At 51.3% G+C, this 19,701-nt stretch overlaps 1 protein-coding gene across 1 annotated transcript; it reads right to left on the bottom strand.

Annotated features, from left to right (window-relative positions):
- Positions 1-313: 313 nt before the first annotated feature.
- LOC140455328 (zinc-binding protein A33-like) lies at positions 314-16,944 on the bottom strand. The gene is made up of 6 exons (XM_072550106.1): positions 16,534-16,944; positions 16,337-16,432; positions 16,010-16,243; positions 15,390-15,412; positions 14,517-14,632; positions 314-1,103 (listed from the first exon to the last, which is right to left on the bottom strand). The coding sequence occupies exons 1-6, from the start codon at positions 16,942-16,944 to the stop codon at positions 553-555; spliced, it is 1,431 nt and encodes a 476-aa protein (XP_072406207.1). The 3' UTR covers positions 314-552.
- Positions 16,945-19,701: the final 2,757 nt, after the last annotated feature.

The raw sequence follows: 19,701 nt of genomic DNA, 5'->3' as shown, positions 1-19,701 counted from the left end.
GTTCACCCATCCCTTTCAAATCTGAGGTTTTCAAATTTTCCAATTTTATGAAAGAGCAGCAAAATTCTGGTCAATAGTTACAGACCTGAACAAAACAAGACCAGTCTCGCTGTGTTCCTAAATCATGATTTGGAGATGCGGGTGTTGGATCAGTCTGAAATGTTTATTTTGATTGAGCCCAGTCCCCCCACAAAGACCTCACTGGCTCTGCAGAGAATTGATTTTAATTTCCACTCCCTGACCCTGCAGTGAAATGGTTTGGTATCCCCCTTGGAAAGACTCCTCTGAGCCCAACCTGAGACCCACTGACTGATTCATGTCCAACACCATCATGTAGCGCCACCTCCCGCCTGTGGAGCAACATTACAGACAGGAAGGTCCCCGGGTTCCTGCAGCTCACAGCTCATTCTACCCAGTCAGTCCCTCTCTACAATTGAGCTTCTATTTGTTTCTTCTCTCCCCCTCCCTCTTTACCCCAGACTGAGACCGACCCCCATCAGTTTACAGCTGGCAGCAGGCAGGGGGACGGGGTGAAATTATGGGATGGATCTGTCAGTGCCCTTTAATCCCGCAGATTGTCAGCGGGGCGGAGTTTTTCCCGCCGTAACTCAATCCCGGATGGAAGATGGGAAAGACCCTCTCAGTGAAAGTGTGGGTGAAAGTGTGGAGATGGGACATGGTGTCCGCATTGTAAAATGACACCTGTCCCCCCTCATAGTCCAGGAAAACCCCGATCTTCCGGGGATTCACACTCGGGGAGAGGGGGGTCCGAGAGGGGGAGGTGGCGGCAAAATAACGGCATTTGGGTAACAGCCCCACAATCCAGAATCCGGTCTCCGGGCTCGGGATGATCTCCCCTTTTCTCTTCACAGACTCTCGGGCCACTCCCAGATACCACCGGGTCTTCTCCCCCACCTCCACCTCCCAGTAATGTCTCCCTGATGTGAATCCCTCTGATCCCAGGACACCGAGCCAGGGATAAAATCTCTCCGGGGAGTCAGGGAGCGACTGCTCTGTGTCTCCTGGTCTCACACTGGTCCGGTCCTCAGACAGGATGAGCAGGGGATGGGCTGTGCTCGGATCCAGAGTCAGAGAGGCTGGAGCTGGGGGAGAGATCAAATAACACCGTCAGAGAAAGAGAGGGAGGGAGGGTGAGCGAAGGGCGAAGGAAGGGAGGGGTTGAGCGATGGAGGAGGATGGGAGAGAAGGGAAGACAGAGAGAGCCTGGAAAAAGTGAATTTGAACAAGGGAGGAGGAGACAGGGAAAGGGGAGTGAGTGAGGGAGAGTGTGGTGAGTGAGGGAGAGCGGAGGTATGAGGAGGAAGGATGGGAAAGGCCGAGGGATGAGTGAAGGAGATGAGAGGGCTCATTTGGAGGGTTGTGAGTGGGGACATGAAGTGCACAGGAAGAACAGAACCCTAACCCTAATCATAACCCTATCACAGGAGGGAGGGGATGGTTAAAGAGAGGGGGAGAGTGAGGAGATTTGGGATAGAGGGTTGTGAGTGAGGAGAGGTAGGAAAGAGAGGAGGGCTGAGTGAAGGGGCAGTACGAGAGAGAGGTGTGGAGAATGCAGAGGAGCTCAGAAGGTGGTGAGCAATGGGAGGGTTGAGTACTCAGGTGAGAGCGATGGCAAGTTGGAAAATTCAAAAGAAAAGGGGAGAGTGAGGTGATGTGAGGCAGTGGGAATGGGAATAGTGAGGGGAGGCAGGAGTGATGGGCAGCAAGGGAGTGGGGAGACTCAGGGACGGGTAGAGTGAAATTGCACTTGTAAAGGAGAGTTTGGCGAAGTGGGAGGGGAGCATCTGGAGAATGGGAGGAAATGAGGGGAGGTATTTAACCCCAGGGCAGGGAATGGAAGAGTGAAGAAATGGAGTAAGTGATGGAGGAGGGAATGATTGGAATCGGAGTAAGGATATTGGAGAGGGTTGGTGGATTTATGAGGGAAGGGGACTGTTTGGAATGCTGTAGGGGAGAGTGAGTTATACCATAGAATGGAAGGGTGACAACAGGAGGTCTGCAAAATAAGTGGACAGTTGAGGTTTGGAGATCAGGAGGGTGAGTGGGAGTGTTGAGAGGTGGAGATACAGTGAGTGAGGGGAAGAGAGAAAGGGAGGTGGGAGTGAGGAGGAAGGGATGGCTGAGCTGGAGGGGAGAAATACAGGTTCATTTTGGCCATGGGAGGTGAGAGTGAGTGGGAGAGAAGTGTGAGTGGCAAGAAGTGACAGGGTACATAAGGATGTGTTAAGATGAGAGAGAATTAATCCACGTGACGAAGTGAGAGAGTGCAAAGTAAACATTTTTTGGGAATTCTGGAGGTGAGTGAACTGGACGATGACGTGGAGTCTGAGCAGGGGAGAGGAGAGGTAAGATGAGGGGAATGTAGGATGGGGGCTTCAAAGGAAGGACAGAGTTGTGTCTCAGAACTTGAAGAAGTCTGTGTGGAGGAATGTGGAGGAGTTGAGTGAACTTGAGGATGAGGTGAAGGGGAGAGAGGTGGAGGCAAGTGTGAAGGGGAAGAGGAGTTTGAGGAGGCAAGATTAAACGGGGAGGGAGAATCAGGGGTGGGGGAAATCATGGCAGAGTGATAATGGAGAATGGAGTGGAGGGAGAGGGCGAATGTGAGATAGGAGTGAGGGGCAGTGCAAAGAAGAGGGTGAGAGCACAGTGAGGTTGAGAGGAGAGTGCGTGGATTGGGAAGCTGTGCTCGAGAGGATAGTGAGGGAGAGGGAAGAATGAGCTGATGACAGGAGGAGTGATCAGGAGGTGATGTGAGATTGAGGGGAATGGGAGAGCAGGAGGGAGTGAGCGGGCATCGATAGGGAGGTGTGGGCAAGCAGACTGTCAGGGGATGTGGAGTGACTGGGAGAGTGAGTTAGCGGCGAGAGGGAATTGTGAAGGTAGGACAATGAAGGGAGGGTGCGGAGGACTGAATGGTGAACAATCAAGAGGAATGGATGGATGTGGGGAATGTGGAGGTGAGTGGGTTGGAGGGTGGAGAATGCAGTGGGGCCATGGTCTGCCAGGCTAAGGGATGGTTATTGGCAGGTGCAAACCAAGGTCAAGGGGAGAGTGTCCGGGATGGGAAGCTGTGCTAAAGGGGACAGTGAATAAGAGGGAAGAGTGAGTGGAGAGTGAGCAGGACAGCAGAAAGAGAGTGGGAGAATTTGGGGGTGGGTTGGGAGAGTAGGGTCAGAGATGGGAGTGGGGAGTGAGTAGAAGGGAGACAATGAGAGCAGGAGAGAGTGGGGTGGGAGATCAGGAGGGAGTGTTGGTTAGAGGGAGGGTGTGGAGAGTGAAATCCATGGAAGAGAGATGGGAAGGGAGGGTGAGGAGAGTGGGTCCTGTATGGAGATGGAAGGGGGATGCAGTGAGGGATAGGGACAAGGAAACTGAGGAGAGACTGAGGGGGTGAATAAAGAGGTGGACTGTGTGGGAGTTCATGACTGTGGAGGAGGGGAAAATGAGAGGGAAATTGGCAGCAAAGGGGATGGGGAGGGGGAATGTAAATGTGGAGGATGACTCGAATGAGGAGAATCAGGGAGATGGGAGGAGGAAGTGAAAGGGAGATGTGTGGAGGAAGGCATAGAGTGTGGGGGTAAATGAGGGGTGTGACGATATTGCTGCTTAATTAAGGTTAGGTTGTACTTTTTTCTTTAGAGGGGTTGTAAACACAGATTCCGATGACTCTGGTTTGTATATGTTTTCGGGACAAATTGATCATTGATAACAGATACTGCCTCAGGCAAAAGGCTTTCAAGTTTAAAGAAACACTTGTGTAATCGAAGGGGAGTGTCCAGCTCTCTCAAGTCAGCTTAACTCTAGTTTTGGTTTGGTTTGGCAAGCCGTCAGTTTTTTTGACCCTCTTTCTCTCTCTGACATCTCTCCTGTGAGAACCTGGGTTCAAGGTTTCCTCTTTTTTTTGCCAAAGAGGTGCTTATGGGGATGTTGCAAGTATTTGCAACAACATCAAAAAGTTGTGATTGAGTCGCTTGGGTTTTTAAATACTTACGTTATTCTGAGGAGATAGGACAACTTCAGGGTGGTAATGGGAGTTATGTGGGTGAGAGAATGGTGGATAGTGTGAGGCCTCAGTGATGTGAGGGGAAGGGGAGTCTTCACAAGGAAGAATTTTAAAAACAAGGAGCATTCTTAAAACAGAGAAAACCTGCAGAATTGCCAGTGACAGAGTGATCTTGGTGTTCTACTGTATGAGACAGAAAATGTTCAATGCAGGAACAGTGAGTAATTAAGAAGGTTAATCTTTTTGCTGAGGTAAGGTGAACATTGCAGTAAAAATGATATCTTTTAGTTATTGAGAGAATCTGCGAGAAGGATCCAAAGAGGTCCTTCTGCAGTTGCACAGGGCCCTGGTGGGACCACACCTGGAATATTGTGCGCAGTTTTGGTCTCCAAATTTGAGGAAAGACATTCTGGCTCTTGAGGGAGTGCACCGTAGGTTCACGAGGTCAATTCGGAATGGCAGGACTATCCTATGCTGAAAGCTTGGAGCAATTGGGCTTGTATATGCTTGAGTTTAGTAGGCTAAGAGGGGACCTGATTGAGATGTATAAGATTGTCAAAGGATGGGACACTGTGGAGGCAGTAAGCATGTTTCGGTTGATGGGTGAATCCTGAACCAGAGGACACAGTTTAAAAATAAAGGGTAGGCCACTTCGAACAGAGTTGAGGAGAAACTTCTTCACCCAGAGAGTGGTGGGTGTATAGAATGCTCTGCCCCAGAAGACTGTGGAGACCAAGTCTCTGGAGACTTTCAAGAAAGAGTTGGATAGAGCTCTTAAGGATAGTGGAATCAAGGGTTATGGGATATGGCAGGAACAGGAGACTGATTGAGGATGATCAGCCATGATCATAATGATTGGTGGTGCTGGCTCGAAGGGCAAAATAGCCTACTCCTGCACCTATTGTCTATTGTCCACTGCTTGAGCCACAGGCTAAAAGAAAGTGAAGTTGACACAGTCCCTGAGGCTGCTCACTGATCTGAGAGTGAAAGCTGGTGGTGATTTTATTGTCAGTGTCACCATCCCTCACTGAAGGGGCATGGATTAGAAGACAAGATGTTCACAGTGTAGGAATTGAACCTCAATTGTTACTGTCAGTCTGTATCATTCGGCAGGTGTCCAGCCAACTGACTTAACCAACCTACATAGCCATAGAATAACACAGCATCAAATGAGGCCCTTCAGCCCATTGTGGTCATCAACGGCCTATCAAATTCTATTCCATTTCCCAGCAGCTAGAGAACTTGGGAAATAAATAGTGATGTCTTGAAAAGGGTTCATATTACAGAAGAGGATGTGCTGTCGAGGTCTTCAATTGTGCAAAACCAGGTAAATTCCCAGGACCAGAAACTAGGGAAGAGATTGCTGGACGCATTGCTGACGTATTTGTACGAACAACAGCCACAGGTGAGGTGCCAGAACTAGAGGTCGGCTAATTTGTTGCCATCATTTTAGAAAGGTTGTAAGGAAAAGCAAGGGAACTATAGAACCAGTGAGCTTCACAGCAGTGGTCGGTAAGTTACTGGAGAGGGTGGGGGACAGGATTTACATGACCCTCTTATTTGAAGTCATCAACATGGCTTTGTAAATGAGAAATCCCTTCTTGATTAAAATTTTTGAAGATGTTACTGAAGGGGGGTGATAAACCGCCCCGTGTTTACCGTGGAGCAAGGCCCACATCGGGAGAACCAGCAGTATCCATTTTAAGCCAGCAGAATCCATTTTAAAGCAAACAGTATTCATTTTAAGACAGCAGCTGCCAGCCCGACCACGTGATCGGGAGAAGGGGGCCCAAAGACAGAACCGAATACACACCAGACCAGACACTAGTCATGACTCCAGACAATGGTCATGACTCACAGATCGAAACCCACTTTATAATCTCGTCAAGGTTCCAACTGACACACACCCATAAAGCCTTCCTGGATAACCTCTGCGGTGGAAGGTTAGGGGATCCCATTATAGGTTGAGCCCGATTTTTATTTTGGCGCCATTCCTTGAGTCCGCGGTAGGGTCTGGAAGGCCACCGCGCACGACAAGACGGGAAGTCCTCCAATCCAGCCCGACGAGCGGAGCCTCTGGGCCAAGCTTTCACCAATTGCCTCCGCAGTCCTGGGTGGTGGCCTCTGTGGGATTAGCGCGGTCTGAGTTCAGGCCCCCCACCCCCGCACACGGGTCCCTGGTTCACACCCAGTACTGGCGGGTAGACACGGCCGCTGAATTTCAGACAGTGAGAGAAAGACTCACGGGTTTTTTTTTTAGGTTATGCGCCCTGGTACAGGCCCGCGCCTCGCCCTTTTTATGTCTTTTTTTTTGTTTTTTAGTGGTCTGCGCTCACGCCGTTCCCCCCCCCCCCCCCCCCTTGCACATGGGCCCCTGGTTCATGCCCGGTGTTCGCAGGGCACACACGGTCGTTAGGCGTTAGGCAGTGAGAGTGAGACTCACAGTAAACAGGGGTTGCCCGATCGGGTGTAGACACGCACCCCGTTTGTACCTAACCCACACTGCCTTCGTCGACCCGGGGGCTAGGGTCCGATTTCAGGGAGTGGGCTCCCCGACTGGGAGGTGAATAAGTTAGCACCAGTTAAATCTCTTGCGCTCCCACGCTGGTAGTTTTATTATTTCTAAGTCCTCTTTCCATTAAGCCCGCTGCGCCCCCCCCCCCTCCCCCCCAACATGGCTGGCTGCGCGGTAGGCGATTTAGAATGGGGGCTAGAAGGCTCCCTGACTCGTTTCATAGCCGACGAGAATAAAAAGGTCATCAAGGCTATGCTCCGATCGGGCTGACGGCCCACCGATCTGCTGGGTACCCAGCGGGAGTAGTGGGTCCACCAGCAAAGGGCTAGATACAAGAAAGCCTGCTTCCTTGGGCTTCAGGCACATGTTAGGCTCGCTAGCAAGGTCCAACTATACGTGCAAGATAAGCAGAAACAGGCCTCAGAACACCTCGAAGCCCAGGTGCTTGCCAACCGTACGATCCTACCGACATTATCTGAGCCTCCAAGCGCCCCGCCGTCCCCTACCTGGGATTGGGAGGGGCTCGTGGACAACACAGACCCCCAGGAATCACACGCGAACCTAGCTCGCACCGCCCCGGTTAAAGTTGACTGTACCCCCGGAGGTGGGGAGAAGGGGAGACCAGCGTCCCAAACCCACAACCCCCGCCTTAAAATGACATATGCCTCCTTAATTCCGGGTGATAGCATGAAACTCCTGGACAGGCTCCCCACCCTCAAGACCCGCCACAATAACGCTGAATTTTGGCAGCGTCTTAGGGGGATGCAGATCTGCCACAACCTCCACAATAGGGACGTGGCCGGTCTGGTCCGGACCAAACTCCCAGAGAACCTGTGGTCCAGGCTCCGACCTGCGTACCAGAATGGGTCCTGGTGCGCCGAAGTCAGCGACAGCCGTCGCGAGCAGGAGGCCGTCCTTGCGGACTTTAAGGCCGATGTCAGCGAGGCTCTTGGCCACATGCCGGTCGACTGGAACACCATTGTGGCCGTCACCCAGAAACCCGGCAAGGGTGCTCAGGAATATGGGGCCCGTAAGTTCGAGGCCTTCCAGGCGCATAGTGGGATCCCCGATGCTGACCGGCAGAACCCCGCATTTATCCAACTATATAAGGACGGGTTAGGCCCCACACACCAGGCTGTCCTCCGGACAGGCCTGGTACCCTACATCTCTTTCACGGAGCTCGAGAATTGGGCCATGTCCCTCTATAACCAAGCCCCGGCCACCGTTGCGGCACTTTCAACACCAGGGCCGCTCGTTTGCTACCGCTGCAAACAGACGGGTCACGATAAGTTTAACTGCCCGCTCTCCTTCCGACGCCTCGGAGACCCCGACTTGGGAGGGGGCAGCCCCGGCCAGGCCAGGGACAACCCGGGTCAGCAACGGGGCCGTTCCCCACTGCGGCATGCACACCGTCGGCGTCCCTCGCACCCCAGCGAAGAGGTAACCCCCAAGCAGGGAACCAACAGCGACTCACGGCCGCAAAAACCCCACAAACCCCGCAGCCGTAGCCCGAAGCTTTCCCCCCCGCCAACTGGGATCAGCTCAGTCGCGGACAGCTGCTTGAGCTCTTCCAGCTACTGGCCCGGCGTAAGGATTGAGTAGTGTCAGCCCACGCCGAGGGAGCCGACCCCCGTATATGGGCTTCTGCATCGCTTGGGGCCGCCAATGCAACATTTTGATAGATACGGGGGCGTCAGTCTCCCTCACCGACCTCGACCTCCCTTCCACCCATCACTCCATTTCCATCACGGGGATGGGGGGAAGCTCGGTGGTGGTCCGCCGTAGCGAGGCCACCCTTCTGGAGATCGATGACATTCTACTCCCCGTCCACTTCTGGGTTTGCACAAACTCGAAAGGGACAATCCTGGGCATTGACCTCCTGGGCGAACTGGGAGCGTTCCACCGGCGCCTCCTATGGACGTCCTGCAAAACCCATAAAAGCACCCTTGAGGGTAGATGGATCCCCACCAGATCGGTCGCTGCACTCGCGCCCTGCGTCCCTATCACCCGGGACTGGACCGGAGACGGTGCCTTCGGAACAGTCTGCCAGTTGGTCCTGGAGGTCTGGGCCACAAGCAAGCAGGACTGCGGCCTTGTCTGTTCCCTTCCTGAGCGGCTTCTCGGAGCTGTACACCCCCCGCAACGACAGTACCCGATCAAACCCGAGGCGCTGCGCGCCATAGAGATCATTGTGGCCGAACTCACCGGCCGTGGTGTCTTCCGACCCGCGGTGTCCACTACCAACTCCCCCATATGGCCAGTCCGTAAGCCGGATGGGAGCTATCGGCTCACCATCGATTATACGGCACTCAACCGGGTCACACCCAAAGAGCACCCCATTGTTGCCAGCCCGTCCACCATCTTTAACGGCCTCGAGCCTTCCCACCGGATCTTTACGGTCCTGGACGTGGCAAACGGCTTCTGGTCCATCCCGCTGCACCGTGACTCTCAGGACAAGTTTGCCTTCACGCTGCGAGACAGGCAATACACATGGACCCGGCTGCCACAAGGCTTTCACAACAGCCCCATAATTTTCCACAGGGTCGTGAGTCGGACCCTCGAGGAATGCGACCTATCCCCTTTCTCTAGCACCCTCTTGCAGTACGTGGACAACCTCCTGATCGCGTCCACAGACGCGCGCTCCCACGTGGGAGCCCTGACCACCGTCCTGCGCACCCTCACCCAGGCAGGTTTTAAAACCAGCCCCACAAAGGCCCAGATCGGCCTGGCCACAGTCCGATACCTGGGCCACGACATTAGCCAGGGCAGCAAGACCCTGCCTCCCGATCGTAAGTCGGCCATCGCCGACATGCCACGGCCGGACACGCTCAGGGGTATCCGCCGCGTTATGGGCCTTTTCAACTAGTGCTGTGTCTTCATAGTGCATTTCGCCACCATCGCGGAGCCCATCCAGCGCCTGGTAAAGGGGGGTAGGCTCGGGGCAGAGAGGCTGGAGTGGGGCCCCGAGCAAGACGATGCCTACTCCAAGCTAAAAGCTCACCTCCTCAGTGCCCCGGCCCTGCGCCTTCCCGATCTCTCTAAGCCCTTTCACGTCTTTTATAGCCTGGAAGGGTGGTTCAAAAGCGCCGTGGTCACCCAAATCTCCGGGGACCGCATGAAGCCCGTAGGGTACTACTCTACGAAGGAGTCCCCGGTCGTGAGGGCGATGCACCGCTGCGTGGCCGCACTTGACTGCGCCGCGTGGGTGGTCCGTGTGTGCGAGCCGGTCACCATGTCCGGTCAGATCATCCTGCACACCGGACACGCTATAGTGGAGCTCCTGAATACAGGATGCCTCCGAACCGTCTCTGACGCCCGTAGGGAAACCTGGGAGGCAGTCCTCCTTCCCCGGGACCAATCCATTAGAATAGTTAGGGACACGGGTAAGAACCCCGCGGACGGGGTTATAACTGTAGGGGAACCCCACCACTGCCAGGCCGTCATGGATTCGGCTGAGTGGGAATACGTTGCCAATAGTCCGATCTCGGACCCCGACCTGGTCCTATACGTTGACGGCTCACGCTGGTTGGTTGAGGGGTCCTACCAGACGGGTTGGGCAGTGGTCGACGACACGGGGGCCACCCGAGAACAGGGGACATTAGACGGCGATACCTCAGCCCAAGTCTCGGAGCTGGTCGCCCTCATGGCAGCGCTCCGCATGGGCGCGGGCAAGCGGGTCAATATTTTCACCGACAGCCAGTACGTTTTTGGGGTAGTCCATGACTACATGACAGCATGGAGCCGCTGGGGTTTCGTCACGGCCGGCGGCGGCCAAATAAAACACGAGAACACCATCCATGACTTAGTGGCAACAGCGCACCTTCCCCTGCTCGCGGCCATTGAAAAAATCAAGGCACACCAGCGGGCCACCACCGCCGAACAGTTAGGGAACCATTGGGCTGAGCAGGCCGCCAAAGCCGACGCAGGTGCCCCTCCGCCCCACCGTACGCGCTGCGCCTGTGAATGAAGTCTGGGAGGCTCACGTCCTGGACGTCCAAAATGGCGCTCAGCCCGAGGAAAGGGAGGACTGGAGGGCAAGGGGCGCCCGATGGGGTGTGGTGCTGCGACGGCAAGGTAGTGGCCCCCGCGGCCATCAGGACAACCTTGATACGTTTACATCACGAGCCCGACCACGCAGGCCGGGAGGGGACCCTCGAGAGGCTGCAGACCGACTGGTGGTGGCCTGGACTTGGCCGCGACGTAGCCAAGCACTGCCGCCGGTGCATTATCTGCGCCCAACATAACCCAGGGAGGCCCTTGCGCATTCCTATGGCCCACCAACCACGGCCCAAGGGGCCCTGGGAGAACCTCCAGGTTGACTTCACAGGACCCTTGCCCGCCAGCCGCGGCAAGAAGTACTGCCTGGTCATAGTCGACCACTTCACACGCTGGGTAGAGGCTTTCCTGACACGGGACTGCACATCAGCCACTGTGGCCAGAATCCTGGCATTCGACATCTTTCCGCGATGGGGGGTCCCCCTCCAGAATGGCTCAGACCAGGGAACACATTTCACAGGACGCACGATGAAACTGGCCTGCTGCCTCCTGGGTATCAGGCAGCGCTTCCATGTCCCCTTCCACCCCCAGAGTTCGGGCATGGTCGAACGCATGAACCGGACCCTCAAAGTGGCGATCGCAAAAGCGATCGCCGAGACCGGTCAGGGCTATGTGGACATCCTGCCCTGCATTTTGATGCGCCTCAGAGCCACCCCGGGCCGTTCCACTGCCCTCACTCCCTTCGAACTCAAGATGGGCAGGGCCATGCAACTACCCGAGACAGTCATCGAAGGGGGTGAGGACATGGCCCCACTTAGGGATGGGATGGCCCATTACATCAGACAGCTAGATGCGCATTTGCGGGCCCTCAGACAGACCGCCCGCGATCAACAGGACATCAGGGACCAAACGAAACAGCAGCAACAACCGCCTCCCCAACCCGTCCCGGGCATTGGGGACAAAGTCTTGGTCCGGGCCACCCCCGACCGGCCCGGCTTCGCCCCTCGGTGGCTGGGGCCGCACGAGATCATCCTCACCAGCAACACCTGCGCCTGCATCGATATGAAGGGGAAGGGCAGGTGGAAACATTGGTCCCAACTTAAACCTTTCCTCCAGGGTCCGACTGGACGGACGACAAAGACTTAGTCTGTGGTCCCCGTCCCTAACCACACGGGGCCAATGTGTGGAGTGGCCGGAACATCGGCCCAGCCACATGACTGGCAGCCACCACCGACTTATTCCCCACGCTCACCAGCACTCCCCTGACACGCCTGACGAGATTTTAACATTTTCTCCCCTTATAGCAACAGTGGTCCGGGGGAGGGGGCCGCAGAACACATGTACGTTTACTGATCATACACCCTGACGAGGGTGTCTCTCTCTCTCTCTCTCTCTCTCTCTCTCTCTCTCTCCCTTTCTCTTTTCTTTCACAGATCATGTCCCACCGGTGCACCATCCTCCACATCCTCCTCTTCGCCATAGGACTTGTACCCTATTCCTCTGGAGCTTCAGACAACTTCTACCGCCATGGCATTGCCTTCAACTCATCCAGTGCCATCTGCATCCCTGCGAGGGATAAGCCGGACGAGGTCGACACATTTTTTAACACCTGGCTGGAGGTCCTCCCGGACATACAGACAATCTGCCTACTCTGTACGTCGGAACGCGACCCACGACCAACCTGCCTATGACGTGGAGAGGCTATGGACCTGGGGGGTGCATGTTCGGAATGATGTGCGTTATGCCAGACGACCTCACTTCGGCCCCGGCCTTCGACGCGTTCGCGATACGGGACCTGTCCGTTTGCGGTTACTATGAACCGTCCAATGCCGCCGTGATTTCTCTGTATTTGTGTTTCTCGCCCCTCCCCCAACCACACCACCCACGACCACGACTCCCGTGATACTACCGTGCCCCTCTCTGAGGCCGGGGCCCACGGGGGGACTGGTATTATGGGAGGAGGGGGAAGTCCTTTATGATAACGTCCGACACGAGGTCGTGCCCATGCTGGTCAATATATCGGGCATCCGGGTACCGGAATATTGCACAGCACAGGTACGCAGCCTATACGCCATGATGGGAACAGAGGTGATAGAGAGGGCTATAGATGCCATGGGGGCAACCCACTATCGAACCAACATACACAACACACAACGACACAGACGGGACATTATCAGTGTCGCCCTCACAGGACTCAACACAGGAACATCCGTGGTAAACTCCCTAGATATCCAGAGCCTTAACGAGAAAATCGAACAGCTAAAAGGGGTGATGAGAGACTTGTTAGCGAGATCCCTCACACACCAGGCAGAACAGGCATTTCTGGGGGAAGAGGGAGCATACCTTCAGCTCAACGGTATTGTAGCCCTGGAGACACATGCCCACACCATCAACCGCCTTATTGATCGGGAAAGGGAGAATACGGCTCACATTCAGGAGGGGCAGCTGTGTCATGCATATGGCCTGTGGATGGTAGCCCAGATCCGACACAACCTGGATCAGATACAAAGGGGGGAGGTGCCCGACTGGATCGATAGCACCAAACTGGCCTCACTCGCAGGACACTCCGGGCCACTTGATAGCCGGACCCTGAAGGGAATGACTCATGTGTCCCCGGTGATTACCGACTGTGGGGTCAGTGAGGCAACGGGAGTTGGGATGATTCTCCTGATCCCAGTGGTCACCCCGGGGTCTGGGCCACGTCCCCTGTTCCACATCGAAAACATTGGAGTAATACGGGAAAAAGCCTACCTCAAATATATTTTGGCACATGACACAGCCATCTCCCGAGACAGCTTTGTGTATGGGGTGCCACTTGCAGGCTGCAAACGGCAAGGGGCAATCACAATCTGCCCCCACCCCTTATGGCGGAGTGAAACAGCGGAATGCGGGTTCAACTGTACACAGGGCTGCACCCTTGCGATCGAACCCACGGGCCCCCACTTCACGCGGGCAGGCTATGGTGGCAGGGGACAGTATTGTGTCTCTACCCTTCAAGGGCAATAATTCTAGTCCCAGAGCTCTATCATGACCTAGACCCCTACCCCACACACCAGGTTTTGTTTTCACTGCCATTGCACTCTGCCTATTATTTGGCACTAACAGTCTCTATCACCAGGTATTCACTCTCCTAACCTAATCGTTATCCACTCTTTTGTCTTTCTAACTGTACTTCTCTCTGTTTGGGACTATCCCCACCTATCATTTCCTCCTTTCCTTCTCCCCCACTGTACCTTCTGCATATAAACCGACTTTTGCCAGCAACTATCCACTTTGAGGAAAGATCACTCAATCTGAAAGGTTAATTCTGATTTTTCTCCACAGACGCTGGCAGACCTGGGGAGCTTTCCAAGGAATTTTTATTTTGTTTCTCTCACAACCCCCTTTAGATAAGTGCCTGTTAACACTGGCTCTTAAATGTCTACATGCATTTTGATATTCTGATAAAAACCTTTCCTCCAATGTCACACACCAAATGGAGCCAGCCCAGTCTACCCTAGAAATTCTGTTTCCATGCTCTATTCCTCTGGTTCGACAGAACCCTTCACTGGGTAAAAACAAAGACTGCAGATGCTAGAAACCAGAATCTAGATTAGAGTGGTGCTGGAAAAGCAAAGCAGGTCAGGCAGTATCTGAGCAGCAGGAAAATCAATGTTTCTGGCAAAAGCCCTTCATCAGGAATAGATGATGAAGGGCTATTTTTGATGAAGGACTTTTGCCCGAAACGTCGATTTTCCTGCACCTCGGATGCTGCTTGACGTGCTGTATCTTTCCAGTACCACTCTAATCCAGAACCCTTCACTGCTCTGACACACAGAGCTGATGGCTTCAGACATTTATCCAAATGGACCCACAGAAAATACAATGTTTCCAGGGAGAGTCTCCCAGAATTAACAACTAGTGATGTGAGAATGTCAACTGGGGCCTTCCAGACCCTACATAACTGGATCTACCATCAGGAAAATGAATACACATGTTTACCTGGGTGAATGGCGTGGATCATTTCTCTCCAGAGTGTGTACTGTAAAGGGCCAGTGAACTGTCCGAGAGATAGAGAGCCATCAGCAGCTAAGAGTGTCTGTATCTCATCACTCATCCTGTAAACATGAAACAGATGACATCATAAACTCTGCGTTGTTCGAATATTTATGAAAACATTTAAATATTCAAGCGTTCCGCATTTTTCATGTTTGAGTCAATGGGATAGAAAGTGAAATGTTCATCTTATTTTTGTAACTGGTCCAACAAGAATTTGATAATGCAAGGGCAATGATTGGAAACACCCAGATCCAGAGAAAGGCCCATGTCCTGATAACAGATTAGGTACTGAGACATCACACACCGCAGGAGATAATATACGTTACCTCCATCCCCTTGCCATATTATAAACAGAGCTTGTGGAACAGAGATAAAAAACCGGAAACATCTAAAAGCCTCATATCCAACTGTGTAATACGTGGGTCCCACACCCCTCCGAGAATCCTGCTCCTCTCCTTCCAGCCTCCTGACCATCTCCGGTTTTAGTCTCACAGGGTCAGGGGAAGGTCACAGTCACACAAACAGTCACAAAAATCAGGGCAGTGATCACTTCCAGCCTCGGAACCAGGTTGTATTTACAGGCATCTTGTCATTGTTTACAATGCTGCAGAACATTTTCATAAAATCTAATACTGTTTAAAACTTGTAACAATCTTCTTCTTATAAAAAAAAAGTGTGTGAAACATAACCGGAGTTACTGTTATACGATGAATCACCCTTTAAAGCGGCACCATTAACCAGGAAATAACCCCATAATAACCCGTCCCTGAGTTATTGAGCAAACTGTGCAGAGTTTCAGTAAATAGCATGTCCTACCTTCTCTTCCGACAAGCTTCCTCCTGAAAGAAATGAATCACAAACAGTGAGGATGGCAGTAACAGATTTCAGGAGGAGACAGACACGCTGCTGAAATGAGCAGACACAACACGGAAGTGTAAAGTGATACATTTAGGAAGGAAGATTGAGGAGGGGGTAAAATAAACTGGAACTAGCCATCAGTCCCACTCACAGATACAGTGACTCCCATTACACCAGTCACACCCACACACTCTCCACATGGAACAGCAACTGGATTACAATGGGAGTTCCAGGAGGTAATTAAAATTGGGAAACACGAAGATAATAACAAAACAAATTTTGTTACAAAAAAATTACTGAAAAATCTCAGCAGGTTTGGAAGAATCTGTGGTAAGAAATCAGAGTGAACGTTTCGGAAGCATTGACTCTTCTTCAGTGCCAACAGCAGAAAGCCAGTGTGCTTCCAAGTAAATCTGTGGGACTATATCCTGGTGTTGTGTGATTTTTAACTTTGAACAGCAGAACCGTCCGGACAGTCACATGGTCAGTTCACTTTTTTACATGACATTCCATATTATTTTCACAGTTGTCATCATGTCCGAAATCTGTCTGAAAAAACCTGCAATATATTCCCTCACCTTCAGAAAGATCAATTCGTCTTTTTGCTCCATCTGTTTCTGCAACTTTAAGAGTTTCTCCTCAATGGAGTTTAAATTCTCCTGAATCTCTCGAAGGTTTTTCTGCATCGATTCCACAACCCTCTCCTCTTCCTCCCTGAGATCTCTGAGTAAACGCTGCTCTTTCTCAGTGAGAATCTGGTGCATTTTAGTGAACTCGGATGTGATGTGGGTCTGCAGACTGCTCGCCTGTTCCTACCAAATGAAATGTGAAAACTCATTAACGTCCCTCGATAAAGGGAACAAAACTAACCCAGATCCCAGAAAATCAACACAGGGAGAGCTCACCCTCACTTCGGAAATCTTCCGTTTCTGGGTCAGTTCCGTTTGTAGAACCGACGATTTCTTCTCTGTGAGAGAATCTAAGGAAGATTTCAGCTTATCCTGTAATTGGGAAAGAAATTGAAGAATAGATGTGTTAGGTGAGGTGTGGGATCAGGGATATGTGATGAATCTTGCACCTTCCAAAATATTGTCTCTTTTACCTTGGAGATTTCAACAGCTTCGTTGATCGGCAGGAAGGTGTGACTTTTGTGTTCTCGCGAATCTCTACAAATCAGACAGATCAATTTCTTGTCAGTTTCACAAAACAGCTTCAGATCTTCCTGATGTTTCTCACAGCGAGGTTTACTTTCCTTCTCTTTCGGATCCAGCTTTAATTTTCGATACTCCTCGGCCAGATTCGCTAAGGCCCGATTTACCCTGAGGTTTCTTTCCGGAAACTGCTCTCTACATTGAGGGCAGGAGTTTATCTCCTTCTTTTCCCAACTCAGGGTGATACAGGAGCGGCAGAAGTTGTGTCCACAATCCAGTGTAACCGGATCAGTGAAGAAATCCAGACAAATGGGACAAATTGCCTCCTCGGTCAGTCTCAGGAGCTCCTGTCTGGAAGCCATGATCGATCTCAGCACTTCCTGATTCAAAGCACTTTCAGTTTCAATGTGACTGCGCTGGTGAACACATTCAGTTCAACCACTTACCAATGGATTTCTCGGCAATTGTCAGAGAAGAGTAATTAGTAACTATGTTTAATGAAGGTTTTGACCTGGGAGCAAGTGAAAAACAATATTTCGAAGGAGAAACAGGTTTAGGACGCTGACAGGGTTTTGACCCCATCCCAGGAGGGTGAAGGTGCCTGGAGTTGCCTTAAGTGGAGGGACAATGAGACAGAGGGAGGCCGGACGGAGGCACAAGCAGGGCTCATCCTCTAGATGTTCACTCAATGCACAAAAAGCTGGAAGGTTTAGCTTTATGAATCTGCATCTTGTTTCCGCCTGCAGATTTATTTTTATTTCAAAGATTAACTTCATTTATTTAAAAAAATACACGCACAATCTCTTTAGCCGTTCGAGTCTGTATAGTCTTTGGAGAACAAAGACTTTCCCAACAGTTCCAACAAACAAACCATGGAGTTTCTTACGTGTGCAATATGCTGTTTACTGGAGGGACCAGGAGGGTCCTATAATTGAATGAACCCCATTTTAGTTTGGCCAAAAGATAGATTCATTGGGATGTACAGCAGGAAACAACCCCTTCAGTCCAACTTGTGCATGCTGACCAGACATCTTAAAAAAATATAGTGCAATTTGTTAGCACTTGACCTATATTCCCTCTAACCCTTTCAGTTCATAAACACATCCAGGTACCTTTGCAATGTTGTAATTGTCCAATCTGCACCATTTCCTTGAACAGCTCATTACATCCATGCACCTCCACACACAGCATTTATTGCATCCGCTGCACCTGATGTGGCCTCATTTAAATTGGGGAGACAGGCTGCCTACTTGAGGAACGTTTCAGAGAACACCTCTGGGACACCCGGACCAACCAACCCAACCACCCCGTAGCCCAACACTTCAACTCCCCCTCCCACTCCACCAAGGACATGCAGGTCCTTGGACTTCTCCATCGCCAGACCATGGCAACACGACGTTTGGAGGAAGAGCGCCTCATCTTCTGCCTGGGAACCCTCCAACCACTAGGCATGAACACAGATTTCTCCAGTTTCCTCATTTCCCTTCTCCCACCTTGTCTCAGTCAAATCCCTCGAACTCAGCACCACCTTCCTAACCTGCAATCTTCTTCCTGACTTCTCCGCACCCCACCCCACTCCGGCCTATCATCCTCACCTTGACCTCCCTCCACCTATCGCATTCCCAATGCCCCTCCCCAAGTCCCTCCTCCCTACCTTTTATCTTAGCCTGCTGGACACACTTTCCTCATTCCTGAAGAAGGCCTTATGCCCGAAATCTCGATTTTCCTGCTCCTTGGATGCTGCCTGACCTGCTGCGCTTTTCCAGCAACACATTTTCAGCTCTGATCTCCAGCATCTGCAGTCCTCACTTTCTCCTGAACAACGTCCTACGCAACCACAACATGCTCTCCCAACTCCTATATTCAATGTATTGACCAATAAAGGCAAGCATACCAAATGGCTCCTTCACTATCCTGTCGACCTGTGACTCCACCCTCAAGGAAATATGAACCTGCAATCCATGGTCTCCTTGTTCAGTAACACTCCCCAGGACCTTACTATTGAGTGTACACGTCCTGGTCTGGTTTGCCTTTCCAACTTGCAGCCCCTCACGTTTATCTAAATTAAGTTACATCTGCCGCCTCTCGGCCTGTTGGCCTTCTATGCATATCTGTGGTGACATTAATGCCCCGAATAATTGAACGTTAACATTCCTACTTTGATAAAGTACTGCAGATGTGGTGATCTGAAATAAAAACCGAAATTGCTGGTGAAACTCAGGAAGACTGGCTGAATCTGTGAAGACAGATGACATGTGAATGCTGATAGTCTACATTATCATGCAATGATACTTGAAATATTTTCATAACACGAGATGTGGGTCACATAATACTGAAAAATTCAATTAGGTTTTAGTCCACTACTTGGTATCTGCACCAGCATTAAATCCATTTGCATGACTGGGCTCAAGCTGAACAATTCAAATGCACTGCACCATGCTTCACTTGGCATGTCATGCTGCAAAAGGACCAAGTTCAGTAAGTTAGAGACTGAAGTCACATATTATGATACAGTGAAGATATGAGTATGTCATTGAAGATGTATTAGACTACTGCTGTGAGATGTAACACAATATCGCAAAAGTTTCCAAAAAGATGCCCAACATCAATAAACAATGTTGTACATACCAAACATTCTCAATTCTGTACCTATACAGACTGTATATGGACAATGTTAACAAGATTATCAACTTAAATTTTGATATAATATTTTTGACAGTATGCCCTGATCTGACAATTATATGCCCATGTGGAGAGTTGTGTGTTATTCGTTGTTTCTGTTGGTCATCTTGATGCTGGCTTCTATCGCTCAGCATCATCTCACAATCATTACCTTTAATCTTTTATTCCTGACTGTCGGCACACCCTATATTGCTCTGGAATTGGCTTTTGTTGTTTTACAATGTAGGTGGTGATCTATCATGATCTCATACAACATGGGTTGATTGCATATCTTAGAAACATTTCCTGGTATCCAAGTACTTGTGACTGGATTTCTGATCCATTATTTGCGTCCAGTGCCTTATTGCGGTGGTCCTTCAAAGTCTAAATTGTGTTGGGGATAATGATCCTTTCCAAATTAGTGGTGAACATTTGGCATTGTATTGTGAAAATTTTGT

This window comes from Chiloscyllium punctatum, chromosome 30, assembly GCF_047496795.1.
Source record: "Chiloscyllium punctatum isolate Juve2018m chromosome 30, sChiPun1.3, whole genome shotgun sequence".
NCBI classification, from domain to species: Eukaryota; Metazoa; Chordata; class Chondrichthyes; order Orectolobiformes; family Hemiscylliidae; genus Chiloscyllium; species Chiloscyllium punctatum.
Note: the sequence above shows the minus strand (reverse complement) of the source record. Positions and strands in the feature narration are given on the sequence as shown.